The 27,935-nt window shown below is 45.2% G+C and overlaps 1 protein-coding gene across 1 annotated transcript; it reads left to right on the plus strand.

Annotated features, from left to right (window-relative positions):
- Positions 1-27,402, plus strand: LOC144378082 (signal-regulatory protein beta-1-like). The gene is made up of 5 exons (XM_078051551.1): positions 1-625; positions 15,525-15,875; positions 20,693-21,007; positions 25,810-25,924; positions 26,534-27,402. Exons 1-4 carry the CDS (start codon positions 553-555, stop codon positions 25,920-25,922), a joined length of 852 nt encoding a protein of 283 aa, XP_077907677.1. The 5' UTR covers positions 1-552; the 3' UTR covers positions 25,923-25,924; positions 26,534-27,402.
- Positions 27,403-27,935: the final 533 nt, after the last annotated feature.

Consider the following 27,935-nt stretch of genomic DNA (forward strand, 5'->3'; position numbering starts at 1 on the left):
CCTTGTCATCAGGGAAATGCAAATCAAAACTTCAATATGGTTTCATCTCACTCCAGTCAGTCAGCAAATACCAAGATTAGAAATAAAAACAAGTGTTGGTGAGGATGCAGGTGAGATGTTCACTGTACATTGTTGGTGGACCAGCAAATGAAGGCCACCACTAGAAAAGCAGAAAGGAGAACCCTCAAATAACTAGGCATAGAACCACCACATGACGCAGCCATGCCACTCCTTGGTACTTTTCCAAAACATCTAAAATTAGCATCCTACAAGGATGGAGCCAGATAAAGGTTTATAGTAGCACAATTCACAACAGCTAAATCATGGAATCAACCAGGTGCATGTCAATAGATAAAGAGATTTAAAAACTGCTTTTTTGGAACTGTGCTCCTGGTTTCTATTTCACAATTTTGGAGGAAATTGCTTGTCACTCTGTCACAGTCACTTCCTCTTGAAACAAGGGACACAGAGTATCAGTTCTCTCCAGAGAGCAGAGTCAGGGATCTCCCCAGCACAGACACTGGGACAGAGCAGGCTCCTCAGGGCTCCACCATGTCTGTGCCTGCCTCCTGGCTACAGTGTTCCCGTCCTGTCCTGCTGCTGACCCTTCTGCTGGGACTCACAGGTGAGTGAGCTCTGTCTGGGGAGAGTCCTCTGTCCTGGCCCCTGGGTCAGCTCTGCCCTGGACTCTCAGGGACTCAGGACCAACACAGGCTCCACCATGGAGGCTGGGACAGGGCATTCTCTGGAGCCCAGACCAAGGGTCCTGAGCTCTGTCTCTGGGAGGCCTCCCCTGCAGCTGGGGCCAGAGGTGTCACATCAGCTGATGCTTTAAACAGCAGTGACAAGAATCACCTGCACATTACAATCCTTCAGCTCACAGAACATCTCTCCAGGGGATCAGTGTGTACATTCTGATAACTTCTGAGATAGCCAAGGGGAGGTGATCTCCTCAAGGCCGTGGAGTAAGCCATTTCCCCACCCCTGCCATAGTCTGGCCATGAGATACATGGCTTTGTCCCATTGTACCTTCCCCTCCATTGATTTGGTGCCTCCCACAGGCCCAATATCCATGATATAACTAATGCTGGATTGAAACCCTAAAACTATGAGCTCATCATACTTTTCTCTTCATAAGTGGATTTGTCTCAGGTATTACTTACAGTAATGAAGAGTTGACTGACACAGGCTGTGACGATGTCCTTACCCTTATCTACATCATACGGGGCCAGTGGAAGGCTCCAGGCCTCAAGAAATCTACTGAGTAATGACTTTCAATTTCTTGAACACTCATCATGGGCTAAACTCTCTTGTAATGCTGTACAGCTAGTCTCGTGACCATGACACCCACAGCAGACACCCTGGCCACCCACCTTACAGCTAAGAAGCAGAAGCATCAGGAGCTCCGTGGTCGTTCAGGGGCAGTGCGAGGGCTGTGGTTTGGGTACAGATGCTCTGATCTGGAGCTCGTGGTTCACCCACCATCTTCTCAAACTCTGTGGCCCTGAGCCTACATGTGGCCAGACACTGTTTTAATGGTGTGTAGCACGACATCATGGGGTCAGACATCTGCTTCCAAAGAGCTGGGCAACTCAAGCTCATCATGGGTGGTCTAGAGACCCCAAGAGGATTTGGATCTTGTTTCTAATCTTTCTTCTTTTTTTAAGGCAATAAGTTTAAATTTGTATATGAAATTAGTAAAAAAATTCTTATGTGGACTGATTTACACACTTTCTGCAGCTTCCACCAATGGTCTAGACAATGGTGGAGGAAAAGGGTTTGTGGCTTTCTTCTCCTGGGCTCTTCTACTTCCTGCCTATATCTGGCAAACAGTTCTTGTTTTGCCAAATATTCTGTGTGGGAAACTCAACTTGTGGCAATTTCTACAAAATGTATCTACTGCAAATCCACTTCTGCAGGCTTGTGGCACTGAGCAATTCACACACTAAATACACACTGATTGTGCATTGAGCATAAAAGAGGCAAAGGATTTGCCCTGTGTAGCTAAGGTACCTCTAGGGACAATGGTAGTGATCAACACACAACAAAGAGGTAAATCGTATCACATATTGAACAGTGATCAGTGCCACTTAAAAACTATCAGCGGGATAAGGGAATTGAAGAACAAGTGGGAGAGGTACTGCAAATAAGGTCATCTGGGCGGGCATCACTGAGAAGGGGAATTTGAGCAGAGATTTAGAGGAGGGGCAGGAGTGGCCCTGAGGTTTTCTGGCAGAAGGGCTTCCTGATAGAGAAACCTCATGTCACAGGACGTGAGAGCACATGTCCCTGCTGTGTTCAAGGGACTTCCTCTCACTCTGATTGAAATGGGAGCCACCTCCAGGTGTGGAGCAGAGAGGTGAATTGCCCTGAGCTCAGGAGGCTGCCTGGGCTGTGGCCAGGTGTGTTGTCCTTGGTTCCCATGCTTCAGAGGGAGGCTCTGGTTAAGGGGTGGAGGCACCACATCCCACTGAGTTCCAGGTGTATGACGGGTGGCTGTGCCATTCCTACAGTCCACGGGTTTCCATTATGTCCACTAGGTTAATTCTTAGGGCTCCAGCTAGCCGTGGGGCCTGGTGGGAGGTGACCCCTCTGATACCCAGGTTTTGGGTAAGGGTCTAAGCCTAGGGAAGTCACCCCATCCTGCCAGTGGGAAAGGCCAGATGATCTAGGTTTTGCTTTATCTTCTCCTGATGATGCTTTTGTAGCTGTGGGAGCAGTTGAGGTGAGCAGTGTTCATGGAGCATCTAAGCCCTAGAGAGCCAAGGGGTCAGCAGACACCTGTTGTTTTCATGATGTGTAGACAAGTCCGTGAGGGGAAGAATTTTCCAATGCCAGGGGGCAGTTTATGATCCTGGGGAGTGGTCCAGTGCCTCCAAGGGGAATTTCTGTCTGCTGCTTAAATGGAATAACAGGAGTGTGTGTTGGTATTTTTTTTATTTTTAAATTTCTTCTTTTTTAGTTATATATGACAGTAGAATGTATTTTGACATATTATACATACATGGAGTATGACTTCCCATTCTTGTAGTTGTACATGCTGTGAAGTTACACTGGTTGTGCATTTATATAAGAATATAGGGAGTTTATGTGCAATTCATTCTGACTTTCCTAATCCTATGCCATATCCCTTCCTTTTATTTCTCTTTGTCAATTCCAGTGAACTTCTATTCTTCTCTCCTCATCCTCCCTTCTTGTGTGTTAGCCTCTGCATGTCAACATTTGGCCTTTGGTTTTGTTTCAGATTGATTTACTTCACTTAGCATGATAGTTCCATGCATTTACTGGCAAATGCCATTATTTGATTCTTCTTTATGGCTAAGTAATATTCTATTGTGTATATGTACCATATTTCTTTATCCATTTATTTGTTGAAGGGCACCTAGGTTGGTTCCATAGCTTAGCTATTGTGATTTGGGCTGTTTTATACACTGCTGTGGCCGTGTCACTGTAGTTGCTGACTTAATGTTCTTAGGGTATAAACAGTGAATTGTGTTAGCTGGATCAAATGGTGATTCTATTCCAAGTTTTCTGAGGAATCTCCATACTGCTTTCCAGAGTGGTTACACAAATTTGCAGTCCCACCATTAGTGTTTGAGTGTACTTTCCCCACCACATCCTTGCCAACATTTTATTGTGACTTGTATTATTGATAATTGCCATTCTGACTGGAGTGACATGGAATCTCACTGTAGTACTAATTTACATTTCTTTAATTGCTGGAGACGTTGAACATTTTTTCATGCACTTGTTGACTGATTATATTTCTTTTTCTATGAAGCAACTCTTCAGTTCCTTTTCCATCTATTGATTGGGTTATTCGTTTGTTTGTTTTGGTGTTAAGTTTTTTAATTCTTTATATATCCTTGAGATCAAGGCTGTATCTAAGGTGCCAGTGGCAAAAATTTTCTCCCATTCCATGGGATCTCTGTTCACCTTCTTAATGTTCCCCTTGTTGTGAAGAAGCTTTTTAGTTTGATATCATCCCATTTACTGGTTTTTGGTTTTACTTCTTGCACTTTAGGAGTCTTGTTGAGGTAGTTGATTCCTAAGCTGATGTAATTTAGAGTTGGGCCTATTTTTTCTTCTAGTGGGCACAAGGTCTCTGGTGTAGTGCCTAGGTCCTTGATCCACTTTGAGTTGAGTTTTGGACAGGGTTAGAGACAGCAGTTTAATGTCATTTTGCTACATGCAGCTGTCCAGTTTTGCCAGTACCGTTTGGGAAGAGGCTATCTTTTCTCCAGCGTAGGTTTATGGTGCCTTGTCTAGTATGAGAGAACTGTGTGTGTGAGTGCATCTGTTTGTCTTCCAATCTGTGCCATTGGTCTTCATGTCTGTTTTGGTGCTGAAACCGTGCTGATTTGTTACTATCACTCTGTAGTGTAATTTAAGGTCTGGTATTGTGATGCCTCCTGCTTCACGTTTCTTGCTGAGGATTATTTAGCTATTCTGGGACTCTTATTTTTCCAAATGAATTTCACAACTGCCTTTTCTATTTCTACGAAGAACACTATTGGAATTATAATATTTCCTTTTTACCCCTAAATAGGCATAGTGATCTTGGTAATATAGCCTTTTTGACAATATTACCTCTGCCTATCCAAGAACACAGGAGATCTTTCACACTCTAAGGTCTCATTCTATTTCTTTATTTTTTGTTTCTTACTTGTCATTGTAAAGGTCTTTCACCTCTTTTGTTAGATTGATTCCCAAATACTTTTTGAGGCCATTATGAATGGGATGGTTTTCCCAATTTCTATTTCAGTTAATTCACCACTGATATATAGGAAAGCAATTTATTTATGAGCGTTAATTTTATATCCTTCTCCTTTGCTGAATTCATTTCTGAGAAATGTTTTCTGATGGAATTTTTTAGATCTTCTACATATAGAAGATCAAACAGAGATGGTTTGAGTTCTTCTTTTCCTGTGCATATTTTTTAATTCCTTTCTTCTGTCTAATTGCTCTGGGTAGAGTTTCAAGGATGATCTTGAACAAAAGTGTTGAGAGGGCGTCCCTGTCTTGTTCCAATTTCTAGAGGGAATGCTGTCAGTTGTTTGCTATATAGAATGGTGTTGGACTCGTGCTTTGCATATACAGCTTGGACAATGTTGATGTGTGTTCCTACTATCATTAGTTTTTCTTGTGTTTTGAAAATGAATTGATTCTGAATTTTGTCAAATACTTTTTCTATGTCTGTTCAGATAACAAAATGGTCCTTTTCTTTAGGTCTACTGACATGATGAATTACGTTTATTGATTTCCATACATTCCACCAAACTTGCATCCCTGGGTTGTACCTCACTTGATCATGGTGCATTACCCTTTTAATATGATTTTTTATGTTATTTGTCAGTATTTTATTAAGAATTTTTATCTATGTTCATCAGGAATATTAATCTGAAGGTTTTTTTTCTTGATGTGTCTGGTTTTGGCATAATACCAGGGTGTTACCAGCCTCATATAATGAGTTTGAAAGTTTTCTCTCCTTTTCTATTTCATGGAATAATTTGAGAAGGATTCGTGTTATTTCTTCTTTGAAGATCTGTTCAAACTAGGCTGAGATTCCATCTGGTCTTGGGCTTTTCTGTTTTGGTCAGCTTTAGATATCATCTTCAATTTCATTACTTAAAATCATCTGTTTGAATAATCTGTCTTATTCAAATTGGGTAGGTCATATATGTCTCTAAATTTGTCAATGTTTCAATGTTTCTATTTTATTAGAGTCTATATTTTCAAAATAATTTCTGACTATCTTCTGCTTTTCAGTAGTGTCCATGGTAATATTTCCTCTTTCAGCACAAAGTTTTATCCTTTGAGTTTTTTCTCTTTCTTTATGTTAGCTTGAGTAAGCATTTATAACTTTTATTTCTTTTTTTCAAAGAACCAACATTTTGTTCTTAATGTTTAAAATTGGTTTTGTTTCAATTTTATTGACTTCATCTCTTATTTAATTATTTCTTGTCTTGTTCTGTGTTTGGTGTTGATTTTTTCTTGTTTGATTTTTTGGTGTTGATTTTTTCTAGGGCTTCACATATTTATTTATTTATTTTGTGACTTTCTATTATTTTAATGAATGCACTCAATGCAGTGATATTTCCTCTTAGCACTGCCTTCACAGAGCCCCAGAGTTTTTATATATTGTATTACTATTCTCGTTTACCTCTAATATATTTTTTATTCATCCCTGATTTCTTCTGCTATCCATTGGTCACTCAAAGGTGTACTATTTTGTCTCCAGGTGTAGTTTCTATTTCTTATCATTGATTTCTTATTTTATTTCATTATCATTTCATCAGAATAGCATTCTGACAGAGCAGAGAATATATAGTTGTTTTATTCCCTCAAGCAGTACAAATTCAGACAATATCTGTTGAGGGCCACAGCCGAGTCGGGATGATGCATGGCAAAATGCCAGGCGCCATCCTGACTTGTTTACAGACCCTAACATCAAATATCTTACTTCTCAAGACAGCACCAAGATATAGCAGCCTGGGCTCTGGGGTTCCTGAGAGATGCTGTAAGATTCTTCCCCTATGCACAGCTACTCTGGAAACTCCAGACTGCTCCCTTAACTAGGCTCCAAGCCTAGGTTGATAGTGGACCTTTTTTTTCTTTCTTTTTTGGGGGTTGTATACAAACCATATTCACACCATTTGTGTCGTCATACATGTACTTAGGGTAATAAAGTCCATGTCATTCCACCATCTTTTCCACCCCATTCCCCTTCTCTACCCTCAGACCCTTTTGCTGTATCTAGCATTTGTCTATTCCTCCCATGCTCACTGCCTCCCCCATTCCCATTATGAGTCAGTATACTTACATCAGAGAAAACATTCAGTATTTGGTTTTTTGGGGATTGGCTAACTTCATTTAGTATTATATTCTCCATCTCCATTCATTTACTTACAAATTCCAGGATTTTATTCTCTTTTATTGCTGAGTAATATTCCATTGTGTATATATGCCATATTTTTTAATCCATTCATCTACTGAAGGGCAACTAGGTTGGCTCCATAATTTAGCCACTGTGAATTGTGCCGCTATAAACATTGATGTGGCTGTGTCCCTGTAGTATGCTGTTTTTAAGTCCTCTGGGTATAGACGGAGGAGAGGGATAGCTGGGTCAAATGGTGGTTCCATTCCAGTTTTCAAGGAATCTCCATACTGCTTTCCATATTGGCTGCACCAATTTGCTGTCCCACCAGCAATGTATATGTATGAGTGTGCCTTATCCCCACATCCTTGCCAACACTTATTGTTGTTTGTCTTTATAATAGCATTCTGACAGGAGTGAGATGAAATCTTAGAGTAGTTTTGATTGGCATTTCTCTAATCTAGAGATGATGAACATTTTTGATATATTTATTGATTGATTGTATATCCTCTTCTGAAAAGTGTCATTTCAGATCCTTGGCCCATTTATTGATTGGGTTATTTTTTATGGTGTTTAGCTTTTTAAATTCTTTATATGTTCTAGAGATTAGTGCTCTATCTGATGTGTAAGGGGTAAAAATTTGCTTCTAAGATGTAGGCTCTCTATTAACCTCACAGATTGTTTCTTTTTCTGAGAAGAAACTTTTTAGTTTGAGGCCATCCCATTTATTGATTCTTGGTTTTAATACTTGTGCTAATGGAGTCTTATTAAGTAAGTTGTGGGCCTATTCCCACATGATGAAAATAAGGACCTACTTTTTCTTCTATTAGACACAGAGTCTCTGGTTTAATTCCTAGGTCCTTGATCCATTTTAAGTTAAGTTTTGTGCATGGGGAGAGATAGGAGTTTAATTTCATTTTGTTACATATGGATTTTCAGTTTTCCCAGCTCCATTTGTTAGGCTATCTTTTCTCCAATGCATGTTTTTGGCACCTTTGTCTAATATAGGATAATTGTAATTTTGTGGGTTAGTGTATATTTCCTCTATTGGTCTACCAGTCTGTTTCGGTGCCAATACCTTGCTGTTTTATTACTATTGCTCTGTAGTATAATTTAAGGTCTGGTATAGTGACGCCATATGCTTCATTGTCCATGATAAGAATTGCTTTAGCTATTCTGGTCTCTGATTTTTCCAGATTAATTTCATGATTGTTTTTTCTATTTCTCTGAGGAATGCCATTGGGATTTTGATCAGAATTGCATTAAATCTATAATGTGCTTTTGATAGGTCATTTGATAATATTAATTCTGCCTATCCAAGAGCAAGGTACATCTTTCCATCTTCTAAGGTCTTCTTTGATTCCTCTGTTTAGGGTTCTGTAGTTTTCATTGTATAGAATTTTCATTAAGTTGATTTTCAAGTATTTTTCTTTTTGAGGCTATTGTAAATGGGGTAGTTTTCCTCCTTTCCCTTTCAGAGGATTTGTCGCACATATATAGAAATGCCTTTGATATATCAGTGTTGATTTTGTATCCTGGTACTTTGCTGAATTCATTTACTACATCTAGAAGTTTTGGGGGGAAGCTTTTTGAGTCTTCTAGGTATAGAATCATATCATCAGCTAGAAGTGCTAATTTAAGTCCTTCTTTTGCTATATGTATCCCTTTAATTTCTTTTTGTCTGTCTAATTGCTCTGGTCAGTGTTTCAAAAACTGTTATATAGAAGTGGTGGAAAAAGGGTATCCCTGTCTTGTTCCAGTTTTTACACAGAATGTCTTTAAGTTTTCTCCATTTAAAATGATGTTGGCTTGGGGCTGAGCATAGATAGCTTTTACAATGTTGAGATATGTTCCTGTTATCACTTGTTTTTTTAGTGGTTTGAACATGAAGTAGTGCTGTATTTTGTCAAATGCTTTTTCTGCATCTATTGAGATGATCATATGATTCTTATCTTTGAGTCCATCGATGTGATGAATTACATTCAGTGTGTTGAACCAACTTTGCATCTCTGGGATAAGTCCCACTTGATCATAGTACACAATCCTTTTCATATGTTTTTGTATTGAATTTGCCAGAATTTTATTGAGAATTTTTGCATCTGTGTTCATTAGAAATATTGGTCTAAAGTTTTCTTTCTTTGTTGTGTCTTTGCCTGGTTTTGGAATCAGGAAGATATTGGCCTCATCGAATGAGTTTTGAAGTGCTCCCTCTTTTTTATTTACTGAAATAAATTGAAGAGTATTGGTATTAGTTCTTCTTTAAAGGTCTTGTAGAACTTGGCTGTATATCCATGGAGTCCTGGGCTTTTCTTGGTTGGTAGGCTTCAGATAGCTTCTTCTATTTCATATCTTGATATTGGTCTGTTTAAATCATGTATATCATCCTGATTCAGTATGGGCAAATCATATGACCAACCTTTCATCTTCAGTCTGTATATGTCTTTTTTTATGAGATGAGACTCCTGGAGGCAATATTGTTGGTTTTGTTTTTTTTTTAAATCAAGTCTGCTAGCTTATGTCCTTTGATTGGTGAGTTTAGACCATTAACATTCAGGGTTATTACTGAGACATGATTTGTATTTCTAGCAATTTTTTGTTTATTTTTGGATTTTAACTTGACTTAATTTCTCCTTTGATTGGTTTTTCCTTTAGTGTAATACCTCCATTTGCTGGTTTTCATTGTTGTTTTTATTTCCTCTTTATGGAATATTTTGCCAAGAATGTTCTCTGGTGGAGCTTTCTACCTATAAATTCTTGTAGCTTTTGATTATCATGAAAGGTTTTTATTTCATCATCAAATCTAAACCTTAATTTTGCAGGATACAAGATTCTTGGTTGGCACCCATTTTTTTTCAGAGCTTGATATATGTTGTTCCAGGACATTCTAGATTCCATGGTGTGGGTTAAAAAATCTGCACATAAGCTAATTGGTTTCCCCCATATGTAACCTGATTCCTTACTCTCGTGGCATTTAATATTCTCTCCTTATTCTGTATGTTAGGAATTTTTATTATAATGTGCCTTTGTGTGGATATGTTATGATTTTGTGCATTTGTCAACCTGTAAGCCTCTTGAATTTAATTTTCTAATTCATTCTTTGTGTTTGAAAAGTTTTCTGATATTATTTCATTGAATAGATTGTTCATTCCTTTGTTTTGCAACTCTGTGCTATCCTCTATCTCCCAATAACTCTTAAATTTGTTTTTTTAATGCTATTCCATATTTCTTGAATGATCTGCTCATGGCTTATTATTATTTTCACTGTATGGCATTATTCTTTTCAAGATTGCATATTTTGTCTTCATTGTCTGAGGTCCTGTCTTCCAAATGGTCTACTCTGTTGGTGATGCTTCAATTGAACTTTTAATTTGGTTTATTGTTTCTTTCATTTCAAGAATTTCTGTTTGTTTGTTTGTAGAACCTCTATCTCCCTATTATTCTTTTGTTTCCTATGTTTGTTTGTGTAGCTCTTTGTCAAAATGATCTTTTGCTCCCTAGGTTTGCTCTCTTATATCACCCTTTAATTCACAGAACATTTTAATTATGTACATCCTGAACTCCTTCTGTGTCTTTCTTATGCTCTTCTGGCCATGGATTCTAATAATGTGGTATCTTGGTTTGTTTGGGGCACTTTCTTCCCTTGTCTTTTCATGTTGTTCATTTGTCTTCCTTTCTAGCTCTGCAGATCCAAGGTGTTAGCATTTTTACCCTATAGGATTATAGTGCCCCTGTAGGGTCCCAATACCTCTCCTTTGAGGCAAAAGGCAATATTAACAGATCCCAATATAAACAGTATACAGTCTAAAAACAAATAGATGCTATTAAGACGTTTACAGTTTGGTCACAATACACATAAATGTTTAATTCAATTATTATCTACAATATGATCTGTAGGTTTGTAAAAGCATTTACATTTTCTGACAGTGGACAAAGAACTGGGGGTTAGTTGTAGGATGATATGCTGAGGAGGTAGGAGGTGAGGATATAGAGTTATCATATCTTAAGAAGTGTGAAAGAGAAATCTAAAGAAGAAGGTTAGTAGCAGAATAGAGAGGAAGTAATTTTGGGTAGAGAAGTAAGAGGGAAAACAGTAGAGTACATAAAACAAACACACATATGTGTTAAGAAAAATAAAAAAATTTTAAAATACTAAAAATTGGAGGGAACAAAAGAATATACAACACAACCGTAATATACTCTGTAGTGTCCCAGTCCTCAAAATCCTAATTCATGCAAAGTACTTGGTTTCACATATGTTGGGGATGTGAGGGCAGGAGAATAGAGAGAGAGAAGAAAAAGGAAAAAATAATAACCTCCAAGGAAGAAACCAGGAATGTTTGGGTTGGAGATGAAATCTTTCCTGCTTCCCTTCTCATCCAATAGGTGGGGTTGTCTGTTGTTAACTGGTATCTCCATCCTCGGGATAGTGAAGGAAACCAGGGTGGGAGGGTTGGTCCTGGGTGGAGAGTACCAGGGAGTGGGGTGTGGCACCCACTGGTCCCCAATGGGAGACTACACCTCAAGGATCTCTTTTTGGGCCCACTCCTGTGATTTGAGCACCTGGACTTATCTCCTTATCTCTCCTGAAGACCTCCCAGTTCTTGGTCTCTATGTGAGTCTCTAAACTCTATCTCACTCACGCTTTCCCTTACTAGTTCCTAATAAGGGACCTTTCTCTCTGGGGGTCTTGTGTGGGGCACTTTGGGAGCACTGTGCATCTGCTGCTAAGAGCTGTTTTGTGTTGGAAAGTCACTCTGCCAGGCTAGCAGCTGCTGGCGGGGGAAGAGTGGAAACTGATACCTGGATGTGGGCTCACTAGGTCCAGCCGAAGCCCACCAAACAGCTGAGGAGGGTGTGGAAATGGAATTGAAAAGAGACCTCTGGAGATCAGTTTCAGAGAACTCAATTCCTTTTATTATTGCAGAGGAAAGTTTTTATGCATAGTCTGTGACGGGGAAGATTCATCTGAGGATCGAATGACCAAAGAGCTAGCAACATGCTTATGAGTGGCAACCAATGGGCTCAATGGTCAATGGAAAAAGCAGAAGGAAAGGGACATGCTGTGCATCCGTGGGAGGCCAGATTCCCATGGTGATGAGGCTGAGTGCAGTTAGTGTGTTAACCACTGTATCCGGATTCAGTGTGCTGGACCCTGAGAGTCCCTCACATAGGCCACATAGGCTGCTTTCTAACTCATGGGCCCAGCACCTGACCAGCCAGAGTTCCAAACTGGGAGTTGTCCTCACTAGAGATGGTGATGAGGTGACCCAAATGAAGGCGGCTGCTTCAGCAATGGGGTGTCGGGTCGGGAGTGGAGAGCCAGGCTTTGCAGTGAGCAATGTGTTCAGAGAAGAGCTGGTTATCTTCAGACCCTTGTGAAGTCCTCAGATGCAGGCAGGCTACCATGCATAGGGGACTGTCTCCATTACTGTGGAGTCCCAAGATGGAGGAAACCAGGCGAGCCCGATGTTGGTAAATGGGGGTCCACACACGAGTGGTTGCCAGAGTTCCTCTACATGGATAGCTACCAGGAATTCTGCATGGGAGCAGCATCCTGGATTTCTGCTCAGAGGAGTGGACAAAAGTTCTGCACAGGTGGTGATGCTGATGGTCCTACTTGGGCACCTCGTAGTTCTGCATGGGTGAGTCGTTGGGAGACCTACTCTGACATTGAGGCCTGGTGTCCTGAAAATGCACAGTGACCATTATTTCTGTGAGGGAGCAGGAATATCACTCTCAGAGAAGCAGTACTCTCACTAATTGAGTCCCAGGTGAGAGAGCAACACAGAATGTTGCCTCCCTCTGGACCGCCACCTTGGATCCCCTCCAAAGTTAATCTTCATAGCAGCTATGACACTGACATAGTTTGGAATTTCCCTCATCATTGCTCTACAAAGGGGAGTCCCCCCTCCTCTGCCTAGAAAGGCATCTGGGAAAATTCTAGGGGGCTTTGTTTCTCTTTCTTTTTTACTATTTTTTATTTTTGGATGGTGGAGCACATATGAATTTTACAAAATAATGGGTTTCCCTGTGGCATATTTATACACGCATAAAACATAACGATCAAATTCACTCCCTAATGCTGCTAATACCTCTCTGCACAACCACCAGCAGGGATCTTAACTCAAATCACATTCCCACACAAGTGCACTGGTCAATAGCCAATTCACAGTTCTGGTTTTCCAGAATCCAATGGTAGGATGATTCTGCAGCTGGGGTCAAGGCTAGGAACTGGTATCTCAGTCTGCATTCTTGGGGTTGAGATGAGAGCAGTACTCTAATGTAGAGAGCATTATAAGCTCTCTGAAAAGGAACAGAGAGCTTCACAAAGCAGGGCAAAAGACATCCAGCTGGCCAGAGAGCTGTGAAACACAGTGGAGCCATTAGGGACAGCCAGCCAGTAAGGTACGAACAGTCCGAGGCTTTATCTGAAGTACTTTGCCACTGATTTTAGAACTTCCCTCCCTCATCTCCACTGTGTGGTGGATGGGAAGGTTCATCCCACTGATGAACCACCTAAGGACCTTGCCAACAAAGCTGTGGGAACTGCACCTGGAAAGACACCAGAAATTGAGGATTTTTCAGGAACACAGTTCCTAGAGAGAACCCTGGGCAAGTGCCTGGTAGGGGTCCCTGCAGAGCACACAAGCCAATATCATGAGGGATTTCACAGGCGTGTGTTAATTCCACTAGATCCCAGTCCAGGAAGAACCACAGGGGAACTCATGGTTGAGAATGGCTTATTTCATTAATATACTTGTTGGTTGAATGAAGTTTTCATATCTATTCTTGGGGAAACTGAGGCACCAGGAAATTTAAAACATTAATAAGGTCTCTTTATTTTTTGGTGCAACTTGGTCTTATTATCTACAGTACTTTCATTTCAACCTCATGATCTCCCTTCAAATTTCCTGTGGGACATTTCTAGAGTTAGTGCCGTACTCATTTTCCATTATCTGGAAATATCTTCATTTTTCATTTATGTTGGAAGGACAGTTGTGCCAGGGATAGAATTCTTGATATATTTTTATTCAACACTTTAGATCAGTCATCTTACTGCCTCTGACTCCCATCATCAAGAACTTGATACAAACCTCAGGAAGCTCTCCAGTATCTGGTGATCATTCCTCTCTTTCTGCTTCAGTATATTCGGCTTTATTTTAATTTTAGCACATTGGTTTCCAATGTGCCTCAGTGTGGGTCGGCTCACGTTGATGGTTCCCGAAGTTTGTTCAGTATCTGGGATTAGAACATTCATATACTTGATCATATTTAAGATTGTAGGCAATATTTCTCTTTGAAATAAACCTTTTAACATTTTTCTTTCTTGAATTTCTGGGAGTCTCATATGTTTGTCGATGCTCTTTTTGATATCCTGAATGGACTCTAGGTTCTTTTTAAGATTCCAAGTTTTTTGTTTTTTGGTTTTGGGTTTTTTTGGTTTTGTTTTTGTTTTTCTGCATTTCAGACTCAGCAATGTCAATGGATCCTGCTCCACATTTTGTGATTTTTTTTCAACTTCCTGTTCAAACCTGTTGTGGGATCTCCAGTGAACTTCTGAGTTAATTAAGCTTATCAACTCCCAAATTTCTGTTTGAATATTTTTATACATTCTCTCTCTTTATTGATGTTCTCAATTTGCTGATCGTATTCCAGATTTTCTTTTCTACTTTTCCATATTTTCCTGGAGCATGTTGGAGACAGCTGCTTCACAGTGCTGGTCTGGTTTCAGATGGGGCCCAATAGATCACTAGGGTCCTGAGAAGGAGGAGGCAGGAGGGTAAGAGTTAGGGAAGGACATGGGATGAGGAGGCAAGAGGGAGGAGGGACAGGAGGATAGGAAACAAGGGGAAGCAGCCCAGGCAGCCCCCTGGGTGTGGAGAGCAGGGAACAGCCTCCTAAGGAAACAGCTCTCACGAGGAGCCCTGGGTGGAGGCCCAGAGACAGCGAATTTGGGCTTCTGATGTTCACGGCCATAACCTGATAGATTTCTGTTGCTGTAGGCACTAGGTGTGCAGTCCTTTGTCACAGCAGCATTAGAAACGTACACAAGGCGGTTGTACTGTGGGGAGATATGCCAGGGGCTTCAGCAATGCTTCATTTCTTACTTGAGCTGCACCTTCATTGTTGTATGCACCATGATCACTCCAGGCTGAAGGAGGGAACCCCATCATGAGCTGGAATCTCTGTGGAACAGGGAACCTGAGCAGAGACTCTCAGTCAAATGCATTTCCCACTAATTGCACCCACCACTTCCCCAAAATTCAGGAGACCCAGAGCCACAGGACCCCACCCAATGTCATAGTCCATATAGTGCCAGTGACCTTGTGGTCAGAAAGGGAAGAGCAACAAACAGTTGGTGACACATGAGAGCTCAGGGGAGGGCTCAGCCCTCAAGTCCCCTCCCTCCACCTTGCTCAGGGCTCTGGGCCTCAGGGGCAGGTGTCCCACAGTGTGGAGGTGCAGCCAGGGGAGGCTCAGTGTGAGGACACACGCCCTGTGCTGAGCTCAAGGCCACTCTGTGGGCACTCAGTCAGTGACAGGCTTTGCTGATACCACGTGATAAACCAAGGGGATCCCCGGGACGAGCAGTGACCACCCTGTGTCTCCCCCAGGATGAGCAGTGACCACCCTGTGTCTCCCCCAGGAGCCGCTGCACAGGAGCTGCAGGTGATCCAGCCTGAGAAGTCAGTGTCTGTTGCTGCTGGAGAGTCGGCCACTCTGCACTGCACTGTGACCTCCCTGCTCCCTGTGGGGCCCCATCTGTGGTTTAAGGGGGCAGGGCCAGGACGGGAGTTGATCTACCACTTCAAAGGACACTTCCCCCGAGTCACAAATGTCTCAGATGCCACAAAGAGGGACAACAGGGACTTTTCCATCCGCATCAGTAATGTCACCCCAGCAGACACCGGCACCTACTACTGTGTGAAGTTCCAGAGATCGACCCCTGTTGAGAAGGAGTACAAGTCTGGACCAGGCACCGAGTTGTCTGTGCGAGGTGAGTGCAGCTGCCTCCTCCTCCCTGGGGTGGGACAGGGGGTCAGGGGTCACGTCCTCCATCCTGGGGGCCACAGCTGAGAAGCAGGAGCAGCACTGGGTGCTCATGTCATGACCTGCTGTCACCCCTTCTGCAGGTCAGGGAGGCAGAGGCCTGTGGAGGCCGTGCTATGAGGTCCAGGCTCCATGGCTGGTAAATGGGGGGCACCTGCACCCCTCACCTGCCTGCTCCACAGCCCTGACCTTTTCCAGTCTGGCCTGCCCTGTGGCTCCCCAGCTGAGGGCTCTGAGGGTTTGGGGGACTTGCCAATCACAGAGCCAGAGCAAGTGTGCTGCCTGCAGAGAGCACTGCCCCTGTGTGGTGAGCCTTCTCTTTTTGCCACAAGCACCCAGGACCCACTGTGTGCCAATCGCACTCTAGATGCTCTGGAAAGAGCTGGGAGCAGAGAAGGTAAAGTTCTCCTCCCACAGGCTACTGTTCCTGTCCCTCCCTGAGGACCAGGCCTCCAGAGCAGGGAGGGGGAGGGCATCTTTCCTTCCTTCCCCTCCCGGAACAGCACCTGAGAGGATTCTGACAGGCTCAGGTTCCCTGTAGACCTGGGGCCTGGTGGAGGAGCTGCCAAGAGGTTGGGCCTGTGCCCTGGGTCTGCCTGTAAGTCCCTGTGTCTCAGGGACCAGCCCTCACAGGCCCTGCAGGGTAGGAGCAGAGCTGGGTCACTCACCAGGAAGTGTTCTCCATGTGGGTGACATGGGGGGTCCCAGTTCAGGAATCACAGGTGCTCATTGTGTGGTTCCTACAAGAGGCCCTGCATGCCCCTCCTAGGCCATGAGGCTGAGGTGGTCAGCACACATGGACCTTCACCCCTGTGCCCACCCCTGTTGACCTGGGGAGCTGGAGGCCCAGCAGGCCCTCTCTCTCACAGCACATTAATGCCAGGAGGGGACAGAGCCCAACCTGACTCCAGCCCAGGCTCCTGCTGCCCTGGGAATAGACACTGTCCCCACAGAGGAGCCAGGGCACAGGAGGGGCTCAACACAGACCCTGACCTGACCCACTGAGCAGGGAGCTGCGTCCATGCTCCTCTCCCTCTCCCACAGGTTCAGGAAGCCACTCACATTCACACCCTGAAGCCACAGTGAGTGGAGATTATCTCCTGAATGTTGGCCATGGTCTCCTTCCACAGGGAGATGCCCCAGCAGGACACACAGAGCTGCTCCCTTGTTTGAACAAGGGCAAAGCCTTCTTCCTGGGGAGATGCTACAGTTGTTCTTACTGTTCTGGTGGGTGGGGTCCGGGGCTCCCCACTGGCTGTGCATAGGAATCACATGGGAAAGTGATGACAAAATCTCCCAGATTCAGGATTCACCTTGACATTTTGCTTTTAAAGTTCCAACATGAGTCTGAACATCTAAGTATTTTACTTACTTCAGAAGGTTCTAACACGCAGCCTGGGCTCTCAACCCCTGAGATTGATGTCCTGAAGACTCAGAAGGGAAGCTGGTGTTTTTCCTTTGGCAATGAGGGAGAACACAGGAGTCCTTCTCAGTGTGGGTGTTCAGAACAGCCCGTGTTGGGCTCTCTGGGGCTGTGGCAGGGTCTCCAGAGACAGAGCCCGCTCAGATCCAGCGTCAGCCTGGGACCCACATGTGACATGTGTCGTCTCTGAACAGGAGCTGGAGCCACTGAGTCCTGGCTCTTCAGCACACAGCCCTCCCTGCCCTGATGACCCAGAATGTCACTCAGGCATCTGTCCCTTGTCCCTTCACAGTTCCCAATGTTATGGAAACAGCCTCTCTGAATGAAACCCCTGTGATGCTGTTGATGATGTGAGAAGCCCTTTCCCACCTTGTTTCCTGTGGGGACTCTTAAGAACACAGGGAGAGGGCGGGGGTGCAGCTCAGTGCTAGATCCTGCTGAGCACCCTGAGGCCCTGGGTAGACTCTCAGTCTCTGGTGGGGGGAGGGGGGAGGCAAAAAAACAGGCGGAGCACCATCACGGGGGTGGGGTGTCTGCTTCTCCTCTCACTGGGATCCTCCTGGCAGCTGCAGTAACAGGATGGAGACTGTTCCTGGGGTCCCCACTGCATTTGTTGCTGAACAATGAATTTGTGGGTTAGAAGGTGACAATGGCAGCCACAGATGTCATTTATCAGCACCTACTTCATTCCAGCACTGTCCCTTGCCTTCACCCTTGTCTTGTAGGGTGGTGCTTTAAGAACTCTCTATAGGGGCTGGAGATGTGACAGTTTTACACGTGAGAAACCATGGTTTTGATCCTCACCACCACATAAAAATAAATAAGTGAAATAAAGGTATTGTATCCAACTACAAGTAAAACATACTTTTTTTTTAAAAAAAAGAACTCTCTATAGAAGGGGACATTGAGGCTCAGTAGAAAAAGAACAGGTGTTACCTTGTCCTCCTGTGTGGATGACAGGAGTTTGCCCTCTTCCCTCTCCCCACCCTGGTGCCCTTGGCCAGCCATCTCCATCTCTGAGCCTTATTCCATAACGGGCTCTCACTAGGACCCCCTCATGTGGCAGGTGTGTATCAAGAGCTGAGGGACTTCAAGGGCTCAAGCCCACATCAGGATGCTGAGCAGCTCCTGATAAGTGGCCAATGACTAGAGTCCCTAACCCCTGTAGGGACGTCCAGGCTGCTGCAGTCTGGGTGACTCCACTTCTTCAGTGACAACCTGCATATTGTGCCCTCTGAGTGTTGGGTGCATGTCAGGCAGGGAGGTCAATATTCGCTGATACAAACCTTCATGACTTTTGCTGCTGGTCACACTGTAGAAGGTGGTGGGTGGTGGTAAGCAATCTGGAGACACCAAAAGACCTATCTGAGGATCCAGCCACAGGCAGATGGCCGGCTCATCCTCTCACCTGAGTGCCCTCAGGACCTGCCCAGGGGCCTGGTCTGCATCTCTTATATTAGCCTCCAGTTATGAACTTAGCCCTTTGGCTTCCTCTGCACTCAGTGACCTCTGACTTCAATGCAGAGTGACCCAGGGAAGCCCAGATTCAGAAAAGGATCCTTCCTCCTCTCCTCCTCAAATTCAGTCCTGGCCCAGGCGAGACCCATGGCATGTTTGTCAAAAGAGGAACAATCAAGGTGAATTCATAACCACCTGTGGTCGAGCCCTGCACAGAAGTCTGGAAAAGATGGACCTGGGTTTGTTTTGTTTTCATTTGTTTGGTTTTTTAGTTTTGATTGAGGATTGAAATCATGGTACTCTACACTGAACTACATCCCCAACCCTTTTCATATTTTATTTTGAGGCAAGTTCTTGCTAAGTGTCCCAGGCTGGCTTTGAATTTGCAATCCCCTGCCTCACCCTCCCCAGTCCCTGAGACGACAGACTTGGGTCAACACGTCCAGCATGTGCTTGTTCCCAGAAGCGTCTCCCTAACGTTCCAAGGCCAGCTGTGCTCACTGTGTCCTGGGAGGAGACCTGCAACACTCCCAGTTCACTGATGTGGCACTGGGCCAAGTCCCAGCCTTGTTCCCGTGTTCATGGTGGTGTCCTGGTGCCATTTGTCCCCTGCATTTGTTTCTATAAATGGCTCCCCTGGGTGCCAATCGTTCCAGGGCAGGCCAGCAGGAATCAGTTGTCAAGAGAGGGGGAGACAGGTCCCCAGTTCCTCCCTGAGCCCTGGTGCTGAGACGAAGCAAGACCTCAGCCCTGGAGCAGCTCCTGGGCTTCAGGTCCTCACCGTCTGGTGGACACTGTGCTCGCCTACTCGGGAGGGTAGGGACACCAACAGGGATGAGCACAGCACCCAGAGAGCTTTAATAGGAGGATTCAGAAGTGCATCATGGTCCTGATAACAGATGTAGCCCAGTGACAGCGCAGACGTTCAGCATGCACCTGAGGATGACCCCAGGACAGCAAATAATAAAGACAACAAAGACAACGTCTAGGAAGGGTCTTCACAGTGTCACTCACTGTGGTCAGAGGTGGCCTCCTGATCACCTGACTTGTCTGTCAATCCCCTCCACAGCCAGACCTTCTCCCCCCATAGTATTGGGTCCTGGGACGAGGGCCACACCTGGGCAGATGGTGAGCTTCACCTGTAAGTCCCACAGCTTCTCCCCCCACAACATCACCCCAAACTAGTTTAATAATGGGAAAGAGCTCTCGCACACCCAAACCAGCATGGACTACAGGGGAAAAAGTGTGTCCTACAGTGTGTCCATCACAGCCCAGGTAACCTTGGCCCCAGGGGCGTCCACTTTCAGGTCATCTGAGAGGTGACCCAGGTCACCTTGCATGTGGCCCCTCCTCTTTGTGGAATTGTCAACTTGTCTGACACAATCTGAGGTAGAGACCCTTCTCCTGACCCTAGTCTACACCTTGCCACCCAGACTCTGCTCCCCAGGGGCCTTTGCTCCAGGACTTCAGTGGCCTGGGCTCTAATTCCCAGCAGTGCTGCCACCTGCCATGCATGTTGGACTCCTGCCCTGTGGCCAGCATGAGCTGTTGGCTTCATTTCATTGACCAGCAGCAAGTAACACAACTGAGCTCCTCCCAGAACCAATTTTTGACATGGAGGGAGGTTCCACCTTTTTTGCTAAATTCCTGCAGGTCAGGAGTTGTGCTTGTCAATCACACTGACTTTTACCCTCAGGGGAGCTGCTGGTCACTTGGCACCTGTGGGTGGCAGGCCCTGTGGTTACTGATTCACTCCTGTGCAAACCCCCAGTGTCTGAGCCCTTCTGCATGCTTGACACTGTCCCCGAGGGAGGCCCCTGCCATACTGGAAGAGGTCAGCTGTCTGTCCCATAAGGTCACAGCTTCTGCCTGTGATATTTCAGTTCCACCCACCGTGGAGGTCACCCCCCTGCCCACCATGGCATGGAACCTAGTGAATGTCACCTGCCAGGTGAAGCACTTCTACCCCCGGAGACTACAGCTGACCTGGGTGGAGAATGTCAACGTGTCCAGGACAGAAACAGGCTCGACACTGTCAGAGAACAAGGACGGGACCTTCAACCTGAGGAGCTGGCTGCTGGTCAACTCCTGTGTGCACAGGGAGAATGTGACATTCACCTGCCAGGTGGAGCATGACGGACAGCCGGCCACCACCAGGAGCTACACCCTGAAGGTCTCTTCAGGCTTCAGGGAGCAAGGTATGGACAACACCCCTGGTGATTGAATGCTTTAAACTTCACCTTGACTCAGTGTGTTGTCTTGTGAGAGCAGTGAGCCCTCCTTCCCCCAGGGCACCCAGAGCCTGGGACACAGCAGCATCTTAGTCAGCTCCCCACACCACACTCTGAGGTCTCCTCTGTGGGGTTGGGCACACATCTCATGGGGCCTTCAAACAGGGACACTAAGGAGGAAGGGGGGGGATGGCCTGTCCTGGTACCTGCCATTTGCATTCTTCACCTGACACTTGCCAAGTCCTAATTGCCTCCCCCTCCACCTCTCTTTCCACCCACCATGGAGGTCACCCAAAAACATGCAGTGACACAGAACCAGGTGACCATCACCCGCTAAGCAAAGAAGTTCTAACCCCTGATTTTGCATATGACCTGGTTGGAAAATGAAAACATGTCCAATATGGAAACCACTTCAGTCATCACAGAGACCATGGATAGGACCTTTAACCCCATGAGCTGCCTCCTGGAGAACTCCTGTACCCAGAGTAGGGACGTGGTGGTCACCCATCAGGTGATTTATAAAGGCCAGCCAGCCACCTCCAGACACCACAGACTGGATATCTCCATCCTCAGAAGGAGCAGGGGACAGACACCTCCCTGACCAAGCTCAGTGTCTAAGCCCAGTGGGTCAGGAGATTGGTGCAGAAGGAAGAAATATTCCAAGTTAGCTTCTGAAACTTAGCGAAGCCCTAAGCAACTCATCTAGACCGCGTCTCTAAATAAAATATTGAAAATTGCTTGAGATGTGATTGAATGGATAAGCACCCCTGGGCTCAATCTCCAGTACCAAAAATTAAAAAAAAAAATTCCCTGGTGTCCATTCCGGTGACTGTTTCTTTTCTATATTTTCTTTTCTTTTTCTTTTTCTTTTTCTTTTTCTTTTTTTTTCTTTTTCTTTTTTTTGTGCTAAAGGTAGTATTCCTGTTCATTGTAGAATAATTCTCAAGTCTATAAATATATATTAGAACCTTACCTTCACCTGAAACTTCCCACTCATCACCACCAAAGATCTCCACTGTGAAGAGCTTGGTCCATCTCTCCATGGACCCTCAGACATAAATATTAGAGAAGAAGGATAATGAACAGATATTAGAGAACAAGGAGAGGGAGGGGAACCCTCCTGTCCTACTCTTCAGCCTCTTGTCTCTTCACCTACCAGTTGCTTCTGTTCTCCTTCCTCAGGGCCTCTCTCTCCTACTTACCCTATTGACCTCTGCCCATCGTCCATTCCAGATTGGAATTTCCCAAAGACATCTGTATCCTCACCACACAGACTCTGGCTCCTGCTAAGGGAAATCTGGAAAGGACTCCCTGGGGAGGTGGAGACTGTTTGGACCAGGCCTCTAGGTGACCTTGAGTGGTCTCCACAGGGTCTTGATTTCCTCCTGATTTGTTACCTACCATAATGATGACCCTCAAAGCCTCATCACAACATGCAAATTTCTGCTTGTGTATATTCTCCTTTGATGCTCCAGCTACCTGTGTGTTAGGAGTTTACAGAAAGGGAAACTAGGACAGCCCTGGAGAGCAATGGGAGCATTGCTGCTGGCTTCCTGCCCTGACACATGTAAACTATCTGTACTACTCAACACAAATCCAAGTTGCTGTGGACAGAGACAACACCAGCCCATAGAGCAAACTTTTGCTAATTAAAAACAATGTTCCCTCTCCCATGAAAATTGTCCCAAAGACCCACAGTTGTCTGGAGACCCCATTCTGTGGCCCAATGTGTGTCATTTCCCTGTGAACCTCAGGAGCAGGTCTGGCTCCACAAGACTCTTTCAGGGTAGAGATCCTTCCAGCAGGCCCTATCATGAGCTTCCTCTGCTGGGTCAACAATGGGCGATTGATTCTTCCCTGTCCCTTCTTGCAGGAAGAGTAATGACAGGAAGCAAATGCAATTTCCCTCACAGTAGGAGAATATATGGAGGCTGCCTAACTCCTGTGCTAATCACTTAGGCAGGTGTGCAAAACAGTACAAGTGCAGTCCACAGCTGGAGTGGTCAAATGATGAAGGACATTCCTCTACAAATCCAACAGCATTATCCCAGTTAATAAAAATAATGATATTTTCTCTAATCATTAATAATGATTAAAGTATATATTCCAATTTTTCAAAATTCCTTTCATAGCTCTTCTCTGCACCAAAATTGGTTTTAATTCTTTAAATGCATGGTAAAATTTCCTTAAGAAACCATTTAAACATCAAGTTTTTAAATGATGTAATTACTTAGAAGTTTAATGCTATTCACATGCTAGATTTCATTCTGGGTATATTGGGGTAAATTGTGTGTCTTTGAAGCATTGTGGTCCATTTTAACTAAAGTGTCAACTTTATAACTGCAGATTGGCACCAATATCTCTTTATTATCAGTCTAATATCTGCAGAATCTGGAGCAATACACCATGTTCAATCTTGGTGTTACAAGTCTCTCTCTCTCTCTCTCTCTCTCTCTCTCTCTCTCTCTCTCTCTCTCTCTCTCTCTCTCTCTCTCTCTCTCCATCATCATCATCATCATCATCATCATCTGTAATTACTTTTGCAAGAGAATTTTCAATTTCTTTCAGAGGATCAATTTTGTGTTTCAATTATCTTCTCTATTACTTCCCTGTTTCTATTTTATTCAATTTTGTCTCTTTTCTATTTTTATTATTTCCTTTATTATTTATGCTTACTTCAGATTCATATTGATCTTCATTTTGCTGCTTCTGTGGGAGGAGGCTTCAATTATTGATCTGACACTCTCCTAGTTTCCTCTGACACACCTGGACACAGGCATAAAACTGCATCCTGAGGGCCAGCCCATGGGAAGTGTGCCCTGGCGCATCCCAGATCTTCTCTGTAACATGGAACCATAGCACTTCTCCTTTCTGGGATGTGGCGAGGATTACGTGATGCAGGTATTGAGATGGAACATGGAAGATAGCACTGGATGTCTTTGGAGCAGAGTTAACTGGCAGCCATCCTGCTGCGACTGTGGCCAGCAACCCAGAAGTCCACTGAAGGTCTACGTGTGCTTTGATCCATGTGGCCCTAAACTTCATATCCAGCTTCTACAACTTCCCTATCAGGAAGAGCCCCTGAACCTGAGAATGTCAACTCCTCTGAATCTCTGCTACTGTTGGAATTTCATCCAGGAACCTAACCTCTGCTTTTGCTGCCCTCAGGCTCCAGAGGACAAAAAAAAAAAAAAACATATCCACCAGGAACCCCTTTGGCTCCCACACTTCACCTTTACCTTCTGATGACTCAAATTTACTTTCTCCTTGTCTTTCCCCACGGGACTGATGCCCAGAAAAAGCTCTACAATACCAGAGCCTAATAACAGCCATTTCCCAATTCATGGTCAAGCACCAGATCCCAAGAATCCCCTTCCTGAGGTTAATCCACAAGTTCACTTCTGGTGAAACTGTGCACAAGGGCACCTCAATACAGGCCAGTGCCTGCTCAGGTGCCACTGACCCCAGCCCTGGGGTCATGTTACCAGCCAGCTGATGAGTTCCAGGTTCAAACTCACAGTGCAGAGTCCAATTCCCAGACCACTCCTGGAGCTGGGATTCCCTAAGAAGTTCCAATGTGATGGACGGGGAATCAGGGAGCTTCTTGGAGTGTTCTCAGGATCAACATCAGGATCCCGCCCACATGAATGAGAGATGAAGCAGCAGCTCAGCTGCCCCCACAGTCAGCCAGAGGAACCCCAGAGCTGCTTTCAGGGGAGGAGGGGGGCCTTCCACTCCTGCTCAGGCAGGCTCTGATGCTGGTGCCTTCTAGAGGGAGGAGGGGGCAGGAGTGCAGCTCTCCTCCACTGAGGGGGAGTCCCAGAGCAGCACTCAGCTGAGAACCATGGCCTCCAGCAGGGCAGCAGCCCCACAGGGTGAGGTGTCCCCTCCTGCCTAAGGATCCAACAGCATTACTTTATTTATAAAACATTTTTCCATCTTCGTTAGCATCATTTGAAAAGGAAAAATAGCTCATGGCAACAATGAAAAGACTTTAAAGGTCTAATTCCCTGGATCTGGTTTGTGTGTCCAACAGAAAGACTTCAGGTGACAGAGCCCTGGAGGGGGGTCTGCTATTAGGAGACTGTGGCCCCTCCCACATAGGAGAAACATGTTCTTGACCCACGAAAGTCTTTTTCAGGCAGCGGTTTTCTTAGTTCATCCTGCACCTCCTTAGCAGGATCCCCAAGGTGCTGAGACCCAGGGCCCCTCAGCTCACCCGTGGACCTGAGCCAGCAACCTTGCCCTCACCTCTCACCAGGGAAGGGCCCTCACCCATGTGCATGCCCCACTGAAAATACTGTTCTGGGCCTGAAGTCACTGGGCATTCGTTGCGTCCAAAAACCATGATCTCAGGTGTCACCATGTAGGACTCCATGGAGGAGCTTCCCTGGGTTTGGGTTCCTCTAAGCTGTGACCTCCCTAACTCCCCAGGCCTCATGTCCTTATCAGGAGGAGATGATCCCTCTACATGAGACGCAGAGGCTCAATACAGAATCAGCACGGCTGGGATGGCAATGTCACAGAGCACACAACTTCACCTTCCCTCAGGGAGGACACCCGGGACCTGGGACTGGGTGGGTGGGAATAAGGAACCCCTTGACCAGGTTCTGCCTCAGGCTTGACTATGGCAGCCAGGACACGGTGTGTGTGTGCTATTGCTTCACAATTTTGTTGGGCCCAGGTAGCCTCACCTGGGGCAAGTGCAGGCTCCTGGGAATGGACGCATAGGAGTCCTCCTAATGGCTCCCACTGTCCCTTGATTTCAGGAGCAGTGAAGTCTACTCTTGCTTCATACGACATCGCCCTGTTCTTTGGCCTCAAGATCCTACTGGCAGTTGGTGTCTCTGCCATCTACATCCACAGGAAGCAGAAGTCCTGACTGTAAGTCCCCAGGAGGGAGGGTGGAGCACAGGCTGCTGCAGAGGGGGCAGGGCCAGGGGGAGTGCAGCCCACCTGTGCACAGCTGCAGTCAGTGGGTCTAGAGAACCAGGCACACACCCCTCAGCACCCTCAGGGTCTCAGGCATCTTCTGGGGGTCCCAGCTCCAAGGAAGTGTGTGGGGTGGGCATGAGATGAGGGGTCAAGTGTTGTCAATGGGTGTTCACTGAGTCCCAGGGGGTCCAGAGATGATGGGCCCAGGTAGTACAAAGAGGTGCAGCAGACTGGGTGTGTCCCTTGGAGGCCACCTCTAGATTAGTCCAATAGTCAACGGCTGGGCCTCCATGTGCAGGAATATTCTACCATACAGAGCAATATTGAGAAGACCTAGGTGGGCTGCTCTCAGGGTGCTCACTTCTGACTCTCATTGTGGCCCACTGCAGGGAGAGGGAAGGAGAGTCAGGAAACAGGAGAGGCTGAGCTGAGAGTCCTGTCTTGGGGTATTGGTTCAGTCAAGACAGGTGTCCCAGGACAGCCACATGGGGATCATTGCTCTCAGGAAATTGTCATGAAAAATGAATAGATAATTGAATGTGCACATGTTTCCCACAGATCCTTCATCACTCCCTGCTGCCTGGGACCCTCAGTCTCTGCCACCTTCTTCCTGCTCCGTGGTGCTCAGCCTGAGAGAAGGAGCTGCCCAGAAGCCTCTGTAGCCTCTGCTCCAAATGTCTCCTCCCAGGACACCAGCCCACAGGCCCCTGTTGAACCTCTGACCAGTCCTTGATGCCCCATGGCTGAGTCTGCACTCATGGTCCTGAGCAGGGCCCTTGGACGTACCTCTGGATGGCAACTCATGACACCTCCCCAGATGTGACAAGAAAGCCCCACCTGGCCACATCAGGATGGCTCTCCCACATTGCCTTGGGCTTGGCCATCAAGCACCCCTAGTCCTCACTCTCAAGAGTCATTCAGCCATCGTTTTCCTGCCTACCCCTCCTCCCCAGCCTTGTTGAGGTTCTCAAATGAAACTCGTTCTGCTTTAATAAGGAAAAAATATTCCCCTTCCTCTTTACCAAAGTGTCCTATGCCTCAAACTCAGCCAGGACAGGGTGTGTGCTATTGCTTCATAATTTTGAGGGTCCCAGGTAGCCCCACCTGAGGCATATAGGCTCCTGGGAATGGATGCATAGGAGTCCTCCTATTGTTCTTCTTAACATGAGTGACTTTCTTCCTTAGCACTTATGAACAACACGATTGTCCTAGATAAATGAAGTCTTCTCTCTCCATAGAAGAGCAGGATTGTAAAAATGGTCATGAACTGAAAAACTGAAACTAAAACCCTGGGAAGACATCTCCAAAGTGATCATAAAAATAAAACTTTTTAGCATTCGTCAAAATATGAAAGACACCAGTTAAATGTCAATTTAAACATATAGGGAAACAAAACAATAATAAAATTTGAAACATAGAAATACCAAGCATTAGTGTTTTGTACCTTGGTAAAAACTTTTCCAGAGGAGTGTCAAGACACTGGCCTTGTTCTTCTGTATTTGAGTATGAAAAGCAAGCATCTTTTTATACCTTGGGATATTATCAGTCCCTTCAATACCATTGCCCTTTGGATCAGAATATGTGAATAACTCGAATACATTCAACCTAAATCATAATAATAACAATAACCCAAAAAAGGAATAGAATAAAAAACTAAACAGAAACTTCTCAAAAGAAAAAAAAACACAAATAGTCAATATGTACATGAAAAAATGTTCAACATTCCTTGTCATCAGGGAAATGCAAATCAAAACTTCAATATGGTTTCATCTCATTCCAGTCAGTCAGCAAATACCAAGATTAGAAATAAAAACAAGTGTTGGTGAGGATGCAGGTGAAATGTTCGCTGTACATTGTTGGTGGGATTATAAATGAAGGCCACCACTAGAAAAGCAGAAAGGAGAACCCTCAAATAACTAGGCATAGAACCACCACATGACCCAGCCGTGCCACTCCTTGG

The sequence above is a fragment of the Ictidomys tridecemlineatus genome, chromosome 5, assembly GCF_052094955.1.
Source record: "Ictidomys tridecemlineatus isolate mIctTri1 chromosome 5, mIctTri1.hap1, whole genome shotgun sequence".
Taxonomy (NCBI): domain Eukaryota; kingdom Metazoa; phylum Chordata; class Mammalia; order Rodentia; family Sciuridae; genus Ictidomys; species Ictidomys tridecemlineatus.